This window comes from Saccostrea echinata, unplaced genomic scaffold (assembly GCF_033153115.1).
Source record: "Saccostrea echinata isolate AGI-Se365-2 ecotype Australia unplaced genomic scaffold, CSIRO_AGI_Sech_v1 ptg000014l, whole genome shotgun sequence".
Taxonomy (NCBI): Eukaryota; Metazoa; Mollusca; class Bivalvia; order Ostreida; family Ostreidae; genus Saccostrea; species Saccostrea echinata.
In genome coordinates this window covers 1,305,687-1,322,723 of record NW_026889763.1, presented here as the reverse complement: position 1 = coordinate 1,322,723, position 17,037 = coordinate 1,305,687, and the positions used below count along the sequence as shown (strand labels likewise).

Here is a 17,037-nt window from a genome sequence, read left to right as displayed (position 1 = left end):
ATAATAATGTCCATTTTAATATATACACATGTATCTTTTTAAATATAATTTTTGTAGTTCATGGTGTCACTGTCGGTAAGTCAATTTTATAAGTACTTCAATAAACAGTGTAGAGAAATTTTCACGTTTTGTGCCTTTATAGAGATTTGTGGTACTCTTCAAAGCTACTGGTTTTCAAAATACATGATTTTTTTTTATTTGTAATGTAAAATGTAATAAGCAATAGTAGGTATTTTGTAACATATGTATTTTGGTAATTTATTGCGCTATTTAACATTTTTTGTACGACATTTTATTCTATCCTTTGGTCGGGTTAATTTGTTGCATTCAATTTTTGGAAATGATAATTGTTGAATTGTTATCTTCAGATGTTTGCCTTCATTCATGGTTTAAAATTTTCATAGTAATGACATTCTACTACATACGTCTCATGCATGTTAGCTTGTCATAATAAGCAAAAACGAATGACTTAGAATGTTCACTCTGTCTGTATATATATTTTTTGTATGACATATAAATGTGATTAAATATGAATGACTTTGTGAAATAAATTCATGGAATATTTTTTGAACACTCTTTTTAGGAGCGAGGGGCATCTTTTTTGCTTTTCCATACGGCGGAAGGGTAAAAATTAACTCATTGGAGATTTGTTATGACACCTTCACAGAAAATGCAGGAGAAGCACTGTGTCAAGCAAAAGGCCTGCACTACAGTTCATTTACCAAGTAATATCCAATCCTATATTACCAGATATGAACCGACCTTCATCCCTTATTTCTTTTGTCATAAAATATTTATTTTATATAGATGGTTAAATGTAATTTTAATGAAAATTGCAACGATCTAAATCAATTTTTGTATTCAAACGGCATGGTATTTGAACATGAAAAGTATCTGTAATTAAGCGATGATAATTGTATATACTTATATATTTTTATTGCAGGGGTTTTGCATACAATCGATATCAAACAGAACGTATAAACTGTAGGACAAACTTGCTGTCTTCCTGCTATACCGTCTCGCATATTTGTATCGAAGTGGTCAATATTCACTGCAAGGGTGAGTGCTAAGCAACGTATAGAGTCTATTAAAACAAACCCTAAAATAAACAAAAATATCATCAATAACTTTTGTTTATTTTGAAAAATTTATCAAAGCTTAATTTAAAAAAATCAGAGAAAAGCAATTGAATTATTTAAAAGTACAACCTAATTTCTTCAACCAGGACTTATTAAAAAAAAAACTGTTTCATTAGATCAGTTTGAAAATAAAAATTTCAAAAGAAAGAATTTGAGATATATTTTGACCGGCAGGGGATGTTCACTCCTTCATGGTACCTGATCCCACCTCTTAATTTTTGAGGTCCGTGTTTGCTCTGCTCCAAAATTGTACTGTTTTATTAGACTTTCGAGATTGAATACTGTTCGTTATCTTCATATTTCATTTTATGAAACTTTTCTTGCATTTCAACATTATTAGGACCGGTAATGACAACCACGAGTATTGGGTGTCATAACAATCCCTGTCAAAATGGTGGAAGCTGTCATCAAAACTCACCCTATGAGGCCTATCACTGTACGTGTTTGGATGGTTACATTGGGGAAACCTGTGAAAACTCTACTAGTGAGTTGAATTTTAAAAAAAAAAATGTGAAAGATTCCTTATTTGGTCAGACACCAGAACAGCTTATCCGTTGGTAACGAAGGTGTATTGCCGTCTTCATGCTTGTTTGTTTGATTTTTTCCCCAGATGCTACTTCTTGTTCAATTTTAATCCAATACTAATCGAATTTGGTGCGCAAATACACTAAACAGAGATTCACTATTCTTTATATCAATTTTTTTTATTTGTTCGATGTTGCTGTTTTAAAATAGAATAATATGCGAACGACTTTCAAAGTGATGCAATTTTATTTAGTTTTTTTTTTCAAATATACAAATGGAATACATCAAGATGCATAGTTCTGTTTGTTTTTTATTTTGATTACCAGTGTTACTATAATTACTAAAAATGAAAACCTTTGACACATGTTCGAAACGGCATACTTCCTACAATTATTTTCCTATTTCAGTGAAACTTGGTAAACAAATACAATGTAGACTATCAATGCACATTTTTACATGTCAGTCTTTTTTTAAATTACAATGAGCGATGTTTCCTTGATTATTTAACATTTAATATGGTGTACACGCTATTTCAAAATATATGTATAGTTTAATTTCAATAAAACCTGGTACAAAAGTTGACCATCAACTAAATGAAATCAAACCAATAGGGCTTCTTTCTCATCTTAGACGTCTGGGTTCCGTCTTAGAAAAGAACCAAAACCTTCTGATGATTGGAAATTCTTTCAAATTCAATTATTCTATCCAAAAATATTTGCTTGCATAACATTTCTTTCAAAATTATTTTTAAAAGATTACTACTATTTTTAAATTAGAGTAAAACACAAAGTTACTCCTAAATAACGTTTGGACTTTGTCGTAATTTCTTTCGTAAAACTTGGACAAAGTTCTTTTACTTGCGCAACATCGGGAGGTAAGTTTACGAGGGGTATTTGAAAAGTTCTGAGAAATGTTTAAATAAAATATTAACCGTTTAACAGAAATTAGTGAGTTTTATATTGAAAAGATCAGAAAAATATACACATACTGTGACGTTACTCCGAAAATGACGTCAGAATCCCTGTGTAGCACACTGATCATCATAAATTAACGAGACACTTTCAGCAAATTAAAATTTTAAACTCAACTTTTGTTCATTACTTGGATGCACGCTAACGAACACAATTGCCAGTTGAGAGAATGTTTACAGTCTACAGTCTGTAATACGGAGTTATATTCAGGAGCTCCTATATTTCGTAGGTGGTTTAAGAGTGTGTCAAACATAGCATGTTATTAAAAGCAATAATGAGTTTTGGATCGCTCAAGTTGGAAAAATATGAAAAAAAAAAATTACGCACAGAAACAAGTCTGAAAAAAGACTTTTGTACGTTTTATTCATAAACAGTAATGGTCCTGATACTCAAGATACATTTGTGGAAAACAGCATTGCTACACTTCAGTTTTATACAGAATATGTTTTGTTTAATACAGTGGAGAGCTATATGATAGACCTATAGCCCGGTTACATCATATGAATAAATATATTTTATGAATGTCTGTGATAACGTGACCGGTCATAAGCCGTACTTATAAACCAAACATAAAATGAAATGTGGAGTTGCGGATTTATACCATTCTTACAGTCATACTCTAGCTCCATGCAAAGTTTCTTTGAAAATTTTTTTCAAGGAGTCTGTTGACAATCCTATTCCGTTGTTCTCATGTGGACAAAAAAAGCGACATTTCATTATACTAAACACACGGGATTCTGACGTCATATTCGAAATTATTACGTCATAAAGATAACAAAGTGACGTCGAAATAAGTGCACATTTTCCAGCTCTTTTCAATTATATCAAACTCATTAACTTCCATTAAACAGTAAATATCTTATTTAACAGTTCTCTGAACTTTTCAAATGCCTCTCATATATGGAAATAACGTTGCTTCTAAAAACTTAATTAAAGTGATACTCTCCTTTTGCCAATATTTGAAAATCTCCTCTCTCAAGAACACACACATTTGCGTGAATGTGGAGAAACACGGATTACAATTGTATAGTGTTAGCAAATAATTACATGTAAAGGCCTCGAATATCTACATTTGATATTTTTGACAAATAGAAGAAATGACCTGTACTTTTCACACTTTTGTATCATGTGAAAACTTCTTTATGCTATTCTGTTCAAAGCCAGAAGAATTTTAACACTGTCCATACTTGCTATACTTCATTTTAATCAACTTTCTTCCCTTTTTGTAATGGGATCTAGGCATTTGAATTTTACAATAATCAGAATCAACTTCACTTTGGTAGAGAAGGAAATTAACACTTGAATGATGAGTATTTTTCTTTACCGATATAATTTGCATCGTAAAATTATGCAATGATTGGTTGAAAAATCCTCATAGGTTAATAAATAACAGATATTTTTGCAGTCTTTGAGCCAGAAAGCGTTGTGACGGTTGGATGTCTTGATGATGCATGGAATATTACTCTTTATCTTCCAAATATACGTAATGAATACCCAGATTTAAAGGTCAATGATATCTACATTGGACAAGATAACGAAAATTGTACCGGATTTGTAAATGGAGACTATATAATTTTTCAACAAGAGTTCACTGGATGCCAAACAAAGGAGATGGTATGTAATCAGATAAGATTAAATTATATAAATTGTTTACTTTAAATCTTAAAATGCATAATGATTTATCTTATTATTCAGTATATAGCAGAAGGGATCAATTACCAGAATGTATTAGTCTACGCCGTTCACGATAAGCACTATCATTTCATCGTTCGTGAACACCGATTTCGTTTGACAGTCAACTGTACAAAAGTATTTCCAAATGGTCCATTTACCAACAATGCTTCCATACATTTTGATCAGCCTTTACATGTTCAGTTCTTTTCTGATCCTTCCTACTTGCATGTAAAAACTCTGAACAGTTCGAAAGTTGGGGAGAAGGTTTATGTTCGAGCATACAGTGACGACAAGGACAGTCATTCTAAAACGAGGCTATCAAACTGCTATACAACACCAGCATTATCAACTGATCCAAACATGGTCTATTTCATCATTAAGAATGGGTAATTTTTTTCAAAATATTTATTATGACCTGTTTTTATAACAATCATGTAATCCTCTATATTTTGTTATCAGTGTTTTAAACTCAAATATTTTTCAGATGTGTAATAGATCCAAATGCTATTCTTCTGTCTCAGAGCGCCCATGAGACCCATTTTGCCTTCCAGTACTTCGAATATGCATCAAATGAGGGTTCCTTAGAACTGCATTGCACTGCCACTGTCTGTCAAACGAACGAACTTTCCCCTGCATGTGAAACTAGATGTCACAACAGCACGATGAAAAGGGTTGGAAAACCTTTCTAGGATGAAGTGTTTGATGAGCAAAGTAAACAATGGCAAGTATTTATGCATTATGTTTCTGCAGTTATTTCAGTTTTTTGTACGTACCTATATAAAAATGCCCCTCAATTGTACAAAGCAAATTGAAATCCTCTTTTAGTATTACTTAACGGACAATATCCTCATATTGCTTTTTCAAATTTTTTCAGATAAAAACCACCAAAACATGGATTGATACTATAATTTCCATAGCTTTGGGAGTTGCTTTTTCTCGGATTGATACTATAATTTCCATAGCTTTGGAGTTGCTATTTTATCAGATTGATACTATAATTTCCATAGCTTTGGGAGTTGCTGTTTTCTCGGATTGATACTATAACTTCCATGGCCTTGGGAGTTGTATTCTCCGTGGTTATTTCTCCCCTTGTATTTATAAAAATAGGGAGACAAAATTACAAAATATACATTTACAATTAAGTAACAAAATATATATGGTACGAAGACTCTTTTTTTCTTTTCAGTAGTTAGAGTATATTATAACTCTAAGTCTTCTCAAAAAATTGTTATTACATGTTTCGTTCTTGAATTCTGTTATTGTAACGAAATCTTAATATTCAGTTAGTTTACAAAACTGACTGTCAGTGTCATACTTAAAAACTCTCCGAATCCTTAATTATGTACATGTAACTATTTAAAAAAAATTATTCTATACATATGGAATTAACTTGATGTATGACTTCAACAATAGATGCAACCATTCTTAACGATAAATAAAAAAAACAGTCTTTCTGAACTGCTTTTTCAATAAAAATGGAACTTCGAAATGTACATATCTTACGAAATTGATGTTAAAATATTTTCATTCTATACAGAAGTACTCTGAAGGGATTATTAAGAGGATGCTTGAGTTCCTTATTATCTATGTAGATTTTGAAGACTTGGAAATCTGATGGGTAATAGTTGTACCCTTTAATGGCCGACTTTTTTCAGTATTCTATTTTAGCAGAATTTATTCAAAATTTCTACATGCTCTTGCTGTGGCATTGAATTCGACATTAAGATACCTGTACATTGACTTATCAATTAATGGTAGTTAATTTCAATCGTATTTCACCGTCACGGTAGCTCAATCGGTAGAGCACTCGCTCCTTGATCGGAAGGTCGTGTGTTTGAATAACTGAGCGACTGACCTAAGTCGATAAAAATAGGTAGCAACTGTTCCTTCGCCAAGCGCTCGGCACTTTGAAGTGAAAATTGCGGGTCCTTCGGATGAGATCTTAAAAACCGAGGTCCCTTGCCACGGTAAGTGTTGTCACGATAAGGAACTCTCACTACTCAATGACCCTGATTGCGGAGTAAAGGTCTATATTTTAAGCCCTTCATCAATATATGGTGACGTCTCCATATGAGTGAAAAAATTCTCGAATGGGACGTAAAACATTTTATATACAATCAATCAATCGTATATCGACTCGATATATCCCACTGAACTCAACACAAAGTCTTCCCCATCTGTTTCATATTTGAATGTTTTACTACCAATAGACGTTAATGGCCAACTAACATATGGATTAAATAACAACCGGGGCAACTTTTACTTTTCTATCGTCAGCTTCCCTCATAATGTAAAAAATATTACACTATAACCTGCATATGGTGTTTATGTCTCCCAGCGAATTCCGTACGCAGGAGCATGCTCCGAGTACAATCTTTTTTTTTTCAACCGAAGCAGGCTAATAAAAATTAGCTGATGCTTTCTTTAATAATCTCAATTTACATATTCTCTGTTTTTTTTCTTATGACCTTTGCAACCTATCAATCTATAGTCCATTACTTTCACATTGAATTATCTACGGATTTTTCCGTTTACCAGATCATGATAAGGGGCAGGTTTAACCGGTCGAGACCCACCTCCTTGCTGGCTCGGCTCACAATTTGTATTTTAGTAGAAAGACTTTGAACATGATCACTGTTCGATATCTTCACATTTCATCGATCATTATTTTCTCCTTTTTCAACACAGTACATGTAGTTTTTTTTTGTTTTTGTTTGTTTTAATTTTGATTTGTTTGCTTTTTTCTGTTGGTTTTGTTCGAGTTAAACCACCATGGCTTGTCAATATTCCGAGTATTTTTTTGAACAAAGGCAAGTAAGCGATAGAGTGTGGATTTTTTTAAATGAGTTGGCTTTTGTTTTCAGTAAAAGGTGAAGATAACAAACAGTGATCAATCTCAGAAATACAGTACTATAATCAAACCATGAACAGGGCAAAAACACGGATCCCTGGAAACACCAGAGATGGGATCAGGTACCTTGGAGGAGTAAGCGTCTCTTGTTGACCGGTTACACCCACAGTGAGCCATATGTATTGATCAGGTGAACGGAGAACTCTATTGTCAAATTTAGTATACAAGCAATGACCTAACAAATGGTATGAAACATTTCAGACAAGATAAGACCTAATGATAGGCTATATTTACAAACAAGGTTATTGTAACGACCGAAGGATTTGCAAAAAGCTGACATTAAACGGGGTTGTTGAAAGCCTTGCAACATCAACTTATTTGTTAGTTACTTGCCTCAGTTTATAAGTAGATCGTACTCAGAGCATGTTCTTGCTTATCGAATCAGTTGGGAGACATAAACGCCCCATGCATTTGTTTTTAAAAAAGAGTTTCAAAATTTTCTGATTGTCCTTCACTGTAAAATTCAGGTGTCTGGATCCAGGTATGAACTTATCAAGGAAAGTTTTATTTGTCAACACCAAGAACAAAAAAAGGCAGATGGATAGTATAGAAATGTAATCTGGACAACTTTACTATGCCTAGGATATATGAATGATATACATGTATACACATAAAAACTTTCAAAATTGCTTTCAATATCTGAATGCATGGAGATTTATACACGTAGAGTACTTGATTTCAATGCTTCTTGACATAACTTATTAAAGCGTGTTAAAAGGTTCAGAATGCACTGATGCCGTTAAAGCGACCAATACATTTAATTTTATTATCGATCTTGGTCTCTGTCTCTGAGAAATATCGAGTCATTTAAAAACAAAAGGATTCTCACTGTTAACAAATATGAGTTATTTAATCAGATCTCTCTCTCTCTCTCTCTCTCTCTCTCTCTCTCTCTCTCTGTGTGTGTGTGTGGGGGGGGGGGTGTTATAATATCAGGCTTTTACAATTGCAAAAGAAATACAACTTTTGATGACTGAAACTTTTAAATTAAGATTAAGGTCTTTTGAATTAAGAGGTCATCCACTAAGCGTCAAAACAATGCAGATACTGAGAATGACCTACTAAGTGTGACCCTCTGTCGACTGAAGTAGACCGTTTATCGGATGTCTGATACCTTTATCTTGATGTGGACACTGTTTGATAAGTTATTGACATCGATCAAGACACGTGTTACAAGCCTGTGTATAGGCAGCTGGGAGTTTTCTACAATAAACGCAATATACACTATATCTTATGATATTTGTTCAAATATTCTGTTTCAGGAGAAATTTTAAAGAACATTTTAACAAGCTGATATTAAAGAAATATGTTAAAAAACATCTGTGAAATTTTCTCGGAGGTACCAGAAGTGTGTATACCTACTATTATTCATTAATTTTTTGTAAAGAATATTTTATTTCTCTGAAAACATAGCAGCGAATAAATAGATATTAAAAAAGAAATACATAGTTAAAATCATAGAGAATAGATTATTACCAAATTTTATGATGATTTTGGGAAATAGAAAAGTAATTTTGTCCAAGCTATATATACAGGTGTATGCAAATGTTATTAAACCAGCGTGTGATAATAGGACATTGCACAATGTTAATCTCTTTGAGGTAACTCTGAAATTAGCATTCTCGAATTCCTCCATTAAATACCCTACTCACTCTACGATAAACATCTTAACATGTTAAATATTGATATTTACATAATTGAAATGAAAATTGATTAAGACCATAAGCAATGGAAAGGACATATTGAAGGAATTTTTAAAGTACTTTTATACATTAAACATATAACATTTGATAATACTTTAGGACCCTGTATTACGAAAATAATAGATCATTTGTTGAAAAGAATAAATAAATAAACCAATTTGGAAAACAACTGCGTCTTGCGAAAGAAATATGGATTAAATTCAATGCTCAATATTAATTGTTTATATGGTGTTTCCCTCGTTACAATTTAATTTTTGATGGTGCAAATTAATTTATCAATAATGCATTAAAAGAAAAGAAGATTTGAAATAATTAGTTGCTTATGATCAGCGTTTAAAATATGCTTTTACAGATATTTTATCAAAGGTTGCAAGTTACTTATGACGTTTAGAGTTATAAAATAGACATTTTTGTTATATATTTGATATATTATATTTTTGTTTCTTAATGTAAGGATGCTAGAATATTACAAAATATTTCAAAAAGTAAATGATGAATTCAAATATATTATGATCACATAAATGAGGAACACCTGAACAGTTCCTACAAGTTGTCCAATGTCTAAAAGATGCATGTTATCGTTTTATTTATTTATTTTTTAAAATAGGACATTCACTTTTTTGAATAAGATATTTTATTTCCTTGCGAAAAAATCCCTTTCACCAAATTTCATTATCTTTGGGCAAGTAAACCATAATCATTTATTATTTTAAAAAAGTAGAATATAACACAAAATAAATTGTCTGTGACTCATTTTTTACAAGACTAGGAACTTTTTCCAGTTAGAATAAAAATATGATCACAAACATAATGTTTGTAACAATTTATATTTTTAATCATATATCGATTAGATTGCTCTTTACATTTATGTTCCACGGTTAATCTAGCATCTTATCTATAGGTCTTGTTTTTACGTTCTGGATATTATTGATTGTTTAAAGTCAGATGGTATAAAAAAAAAAAAGGAAGTCTGGATTGGTATATATTTTTGGACTTATTTTGGTTGTAAATGTTGCAGATTTCAAATATATTCAAAAATTAAGAAATTGTAGATTTTCTATGATGTTCGAATTTCTACCTTTCTGCAACCATCCTTATAAATCTTTGCAATTTTTTTAATCACTTTTTAGGACATTATTGTAAAATTTTGAATGAAAAATTAAATTATATGTGGATACACTTTAATTTTACTTATATACACATGACTCAAGAGTCTGACACATCAGTTTCATATTTGGATATTTTACTAGAAAAAGACATTAATGATAACCTAACAACAAAACTTTCTATCGTCAACTTCTCTTACGTTAGTAGCAATATACCCTTATCACCTGCATATGGGGTTGATTCGATATGCAAGAGCATACTCTACGTACGAACGATCTCTAAAACGAGGCAAGCCATTGACAAACAAGTTGATGAAACAAGAATATCAACAGTATCGTTTAAAGTCTTCATTTCGCAAGTTCTATGGTCGATACAATGACCTTGTCAGCAAATACAATCCATCATTAAATCGAATGCTGACTAACGTTTTCCATACTAATTATTAGGCCATTATTTTCACATTAAATTGTCTATGGATTTTCCGAATGCCCCATCATGACAAGGAGCACACGGCGGGTGTGACCAGTCGGCAGGGGATGCTTACTCCTCCATGGCACCTGATCCCACCTCTGATGTTTTAGAGGTCCTTGTTTGCCCTGCTCTCGATTTGTATTGTTTCAATGGACGTTTGAGCTTGATTACTGTTCGGTATCTCCATTTCATATAGTTAAAATTCACTTTACGTCCAGATTGAAATATATAACTACGTTTGAATGGATTTATTGCAAGACTTTCTACGTCCAAGTGAGAAATTTATCACTTTACAAATGCAAAGCGTTTTAAAAGAACAATAATCACCATTTTTTTACGAAGAGTAAAAATCTGACTTGCTTCGGAGACAAGAAATCAACGTTAAAACGATTTTCTTCCATTTTTAAAATACTTATTTGTTTTAGTTGAGGCCTTTGTCTTCTTCAGAAAAAGGAATTTTGTTTTTCAATTGTATTATGGATTGTTATGAATAACCTTGATACGGTGATAATGTGCTCACAGATCTTTATTTCTTTTGATAAATTCGGGTCCAGCTAAAAGTGCTTTGATAAGGTGGGTTTTTTTTCCATACATAATTTTCATTTAAATGTTGTCGATATGTTATTGCATTTAAAATCATTAAAAGAACACGGAGAAAAGAACCTACCTGAATGATCTTATTTGATAAATTGTAAAAGAATTGTAAAATAAAACAGACCTTTGCCATCTACTTCCATGGAATATAGATGTATTCAAATACATTCTCAAGTCACGTGGTAAGGGATTCAATTACTTGAAGTTTGAGTACATTATGTAAATAAGGACACGTTATTAAGTGACATATCAACCCAGAGTTCGGTAAATCAATTCAGTGTGATCTTAGGATAAAATGATGAAACTATTTCTTATATTCATGGTAAGACAATTTTATAATTACATTATACTCGAAAACTTATAAATTTGAAGAAAAAAAAAATCATAAATAGAGGTAAGTCTAAGTTGCATAATAAACGGATTGTTTAAAATTTATTATTCGTTTAATATATATATATATATATATATATATATATAACTTAATTTATGGAATAAATTAAGTTTGATTATATTTATGTTTGCTGATCACATCCAATGATCTTTTTAACAAGTATTGGAGAGAAATTTTTCAACGAGTATTTTAAACAAATTATGCTTATTAAACCGCATCTGTCAAGTTTCCTAGTTTATACTTAGTACTTGTACATCCGTAAAAAACAAATTTATGAAGATATAAAATGTAATAGATATTAGATATAAAGGGTTTTTTTCTCAATTTAGGAAGAGTTATATAAATAATAACCATCAAAAAATTGAAGAAAATATCCAATTTGTAACATTTAATCTTTATAAACATGGTTTGATCGACAGGATCCATTAATTAATTTGTTTCTCTTTTCAGCACTCTTGTTTAATCCAGCACATAAGTATGAACTCTTTTTAAACTTAAATTTTACTCTACATTTTGTAATTAAAATAATGAGTGTGATAATGTTTTGAAAACAAAAGTTGAGTTTCTTGACGTATAGTGTTTTTATATTGATTGTTAATTTCTAGGTGCACAAGGGGTCTCAAAACTACCCATTTCAGGTAACCTCTTTTTTTTAATATAATTTATAAACTTTTATTTCTGAATCATGCCTATTATTTAAAAACATAACACTAACAAGCAAATTTTTCACTTAAATATGAACTGAGCAGAGTATCACGATAAGGAACAACGTTTTTACATGCATATTGCACTATTAAAGCACATGAATCTAAATCTTATCACATTTGAGTATAGACACGTGGTATCATCTGTCATCGTTAAATTCGACCTCCCCCACTTTCTTATCACACGGTTACGAAACAACCAAGATATCACAAAAATAGAGTGGTTTTGGCTTGATTTTATTTATCAAAAAAATCTAAGTTTAGTTAGAAACTTTAGATAACTTCTTTAATTAAAAAAAAACAAATCAATCATTTTACTGTGCGCAGAATTTCATCACTTAATTTTCTGCCAGAATTACTTATAGTGACAAATGCTAATAATTAAAATGATCGTTAAATCGTCTGTTTATAATTGAATTGGTAACATATTAATATAAATCTGATATTATGGAGCCATCACAAGTTAGTAACAGTAAGTTGGCATTCACAGGTTAATAACAGTCTTTAGACTGCTATTCTTAAATAAATTGATGAAGCCTAAATATTTTTTGTACAAAAGTTGCTGTGAATCACTCCATGTTCCATTTATGGTTCTTGTAAAATTTACTTTTCTATTTATAAGGAAATCTAAGTGGAGGAAATAGCCAGTGATAGAACTTATTTCTAATTCTTTTGATTTTTCATGTTCAAAATAAAGGTTCTGAGAATCAAGAACAGATGATAAAAAGAGAAAAATGATGTCTGGATTGATATATATTTTGGGCATATTTTGCTCGTAAATGATAAAAATATAAGGTTTCTTAAATATTAATAAATGTCAACTTTCTATGATATTAATAATTCTACCTTTTCGCCGTCATCCTTATCAGTCTATGTAAATTTCTATCACTTTATAGGATATTTTTGTGAAAATTTGAATGAAAAATTGATTTTTGAAGAAAGTTTGTTTGTATCATCTGTCGTTCAGAAAAATACTATGAATATCAGAATCTTAATGAAGGAGGGGTTCTTGTCTAGTTTCTGACTATATAAAATATTCAAAATAAAACAGCTTAAATGTCCTTAATATTAAGATGTTAAGGATTCAAAAGAACAATTTAATTTCCTTTTCATAATTATACAAATTTAAATAGAAATGGTAAACTGAATTTGAAATCTAGTAGGGACTATATTTTAGTGGAAAGGCGGCGTATGAAAATATTTCCTTTTCTGCCTCTCAAAATAACTACAAAAAAATTAATTTATAGTCAACTTGTTTAAAGGAATTTTCTGAGGTTACTGAAAATTCGACCTCTAAAGGTTCAAAATATTTCAAACATATACAATTTCCCAAACAAACTACAATTTTGTTAGCTTTTGAAAACTTCTTCAAACTCAGAACGGATTTGAGCAAAAATTCAATGAAAAGTGTTTCTCTTTTATTAAACAGTCAAACCTTTTGTGTCAATATCATTTTGCTATTCATTATCTGTAAAAATAAAGAAAAATCGAAATATACGAAGTATATTTTTAAAAAAATATATATTCCCTGAAAATTTAAGAAAAAAGAGAAAATTTGGGTTAGCCAATATCAATATTTCAGTTAAATTATTTATCTAAATTTGGTGGTATCATCTGATGGACTCTATGTAATATTAATTTTTTATGCAAAAATAAAACATTGAGTCTTTTTAAATTTATGAATGGCAAAAGTAATATTTTATTCTTTATGTCAAGGAAAAAAATAATGATTTTGACACGACCTTTCTCCTACAAACGGTCAAATTTAATCCAATACTGAATAATTCTAAAATGTTGATCTATGAAAATTTCCTCAATTTCCATATACATAAATATAAGCACCCTCCATCTTAGATTAAAATAATTTTGGGGGTTTTATGTTTAAGTCTCAAAGCCGTTTAGTTTTTAGTTTTTATTATTCATGTATACAGACAAATGAGTTTCAAATTTTAAAGCAGATCAAAAGTTCAACCAGTTCGAATTTTTGAAAGGTACTCTTCAGAAGACCGACGTGTATTTTCTATATGGAAACTATGGCCGTGTTCGACTGTTTAATATGGAGCTCTGTTCTGACGTCACTTCTAGAGACAGAACAGTTGGTGAAGCACTCTGTCGTTCAAAGGGTTACCATCTTGGTGTTGTTGGAAGGTATTGGAGCTCCACTCATTAGACTTGTAATCAGGTTTTACTAATTACCGTATAACGGGTTATTTTAGCGACCGGCAAATTAAGCGATTTTTTTTCCTAAAAGAACGTGAATAACTTTTTGCGATATGAGGGATATATTTAATATTCATTTCTTGAGAGAATATTTGTGATATGATAATAAGCGTCATTGTTTCTCGTAGCCTTGCCAAGATCATCGCTAATAATCCAAAATTAGATGGTCGCTTAACCGTTTTACGGTATATTAGCAAGGTGAAGTTTCTTAGATGGCAATTCCTCTGAAGCTAGATTTTTATTGTATAAAATATGAATAATCTTAGTTTAATTGATAAATTCTTATTTTCTACAGTGATAACGCAAACATTGATCATGGAAACACAGTAAATATCCAGTGTTCTGCGCCTGATATAATGAATTGCAGTGTTACTTTTAATACTGCAAACTGCTCTCATGTTGTCTATCTTTATTGTGACGGTACGTTCTATTCTTCATTCTCTTAAATTATACATTGTATTCTTTTTACTTATTTTCGAAAATGATTTGACACCTGACAGATTTCCTTTTAAATTGTCATTCCCTTTAAAAAGACACCATTTATACTTTACGTGTTTTTTTTTTTTTTTTTTTTTTTTTTTTTTTTTTTTTTTTTTTTTTTTTTTTTTTTTGTCTGTTCACAGCGTTAATCTTGCTCATTAATTTTGAAACAATCATAATGCATATGAAGATTAAATACTTGGAGAAAAAATTAGCTTATAACAAGGTCATGTGAACAAGGTCACGGGGATTGTAAACATGCATTCAGTCAATAAATTTTTAAAGACAAAAAGTTCCAAGGTTAGTTAAACAAAATCAATATCAACTTTGTCTAGATTACAACAGTGTAACGCTCAGAAGTATTCTTAAAAAAAAATCAAGTTCTTTTTTTTACTGAAATCACTTTCAGATCATTCGGCAGTGCTTCCCTCTCAAGGCCCTCTATCAAGTGGTAATGGTACCAAAACAACTACGCTTGGTAAGTGTAATGCAGATATTTTAGCTCACCTGAGCCGAAGGCTCAAGTGAGCTTTTTTGATCGAAATTTGTCCTTTGTCTGTCGTCGTTGTCGTCGTCGTCGGCGTTGTTGTCGTTGTAAACTTTTCACATTTTCATCTTCTCCAAAACTACTGAGCCAATTTCAACCAAACTTGGCACAGAGTATCCGTGGGTGAAGGGGATTCAAGTTTGTTCAAATGAAGGGCCACACCCTCTTTCAGGGGGGGGGGGGGATAATAAAGAATTACTGAAAAATTAATAGCATCTTTAAAAATCCTCGTCTCAAGAACCGCAGGGTCAGGAAATATGAAACTCATGTGGAAACATCCTCAGGTAGTGTAGATTCAAGTTTGTCCAAATCATGACCCCCGGGGGTAGGGCGGGGCCACAATGGAGGATCAAAGTTTTACATAGAAATATATAGGAAAAATCTTTAAAAATCTTCTTCTCAAGAACAGCAAAGCCATCATGAGTCATATTTATATGGAAGCATCTTCAGATAGTGTAAATTCAAGTTTTTTCAAATCATGACCCCTGGGGGTAGGGTGGGGCCACAATGAAGGATCCAAGTTTTACATAGAAAATATGTAGGAAAAACCTTTAAAAATCTTCTTCTCAAGAACAGCAAAGCCATGATAAGTCATATTTATATGGAAGCATCCTCAGGTAGTGTAGATTCAAGTTTGTTCAAATCATGACCCCGGGGGTAGGGCGGGGCCACAATGGAGGATCAAAGTTAAAGAATTATAGAAATATATAGGAAAAATTTCAAAAATCTTCTTCTCAAGAACAACAAAGCCCTGATTTATCATATTTATGTGGAAGCATCCTCAGGTAGTGTAGATTCTATTTTGTTCAAATCATGACCCCCGGGGGTAGGGTGGGGCCACAATGGAGGATCAAAGTCTTAAATAGAAATATATAGGAAAATATCTTTTTCTGAAGAACTGCAAAGCCATGATTAGTCATTTTGATAGGGAAGCATCCTCAGGTACTGTAGATTCAAGTTTGTTAAAATGATGACCCCTGGGATAAGGTCAGGCCACAATGCGGGATCAAAAATTTTACATAAGAACATATAGAAAAAATATTTCTTCTCAAGAACAGAAAAGCTATGTTTAGTCATATTGATATGGAAGCATCCTCAGGTAGTGTAGATTCAAGTTTGTTCAAATCATGACCCCTGGGATAGGGAGGAGCCACAATGGGGGATCAAATTTTTACAAAGGAATATATGGGAATTTTTTTTTTAAATCTTCTCAAGCACAACAAAGCCATTTGTTATATTGACAACCCCCCCCCCCCTCCCCGGTAATCTTTTCAATACTGATTTGTGCTTTTTGCCAAGCCAATGTGCTCAGGTGAGCGATGTGGCCCATGGGCCTCTTGGTTTCAACATAGATCGCGTTATGTACAGATAAATGTGAGAGTACATTTATTTCTTTATTTCTCCAACTTTGCAGGAATAACAAAGAAAATCAGTAAGTTTTCAATGACGAAGATTTTATTTCTTATAATTGACTGCATTTCTCTCATTACTACTCAGTTGCATGTATTAAGAATTTACAAACCTGGATTACTGCTATTATAGTTTATTCATTTATCAGTAATTAATTTTATTTAATCAGTATATTTTATTATTAAGAGAT

The 17,037-nt window shown here is 31.5% G+C and overlaps 1 protein-coding gene across 1 annotated transcript; it reads left to right on the top strand.

Moving 5' to 3' along the window:
- The first annotated feature begins 60 nt into the window (after positions 1-60).
- Positions 61-5,030, top strand: LOC133186969 (oncoprotein-induced transcript 3 protein-like). Its single transcript, XM_061322347.1, has 8 exons — positions 61-75; positions 369-387; positions 584-725; positions 944-1,059; positions 1,480-1,623; positions 4,041-4,249; positions 4,331-4,695; positions 4,794-5,030. The coding sequence occupies exons 1-8, from the start codon at positions 61-63 to the stop codon at positions 4,996-4,998; spliced, it is 1,215 nt and encodes a 404-aa protein (XP_061178331.1). The 3' UTR covers positions 4,999-5,030.
- Positions 5,031-17,037: the final 12,007 nt, after the last annotated feature.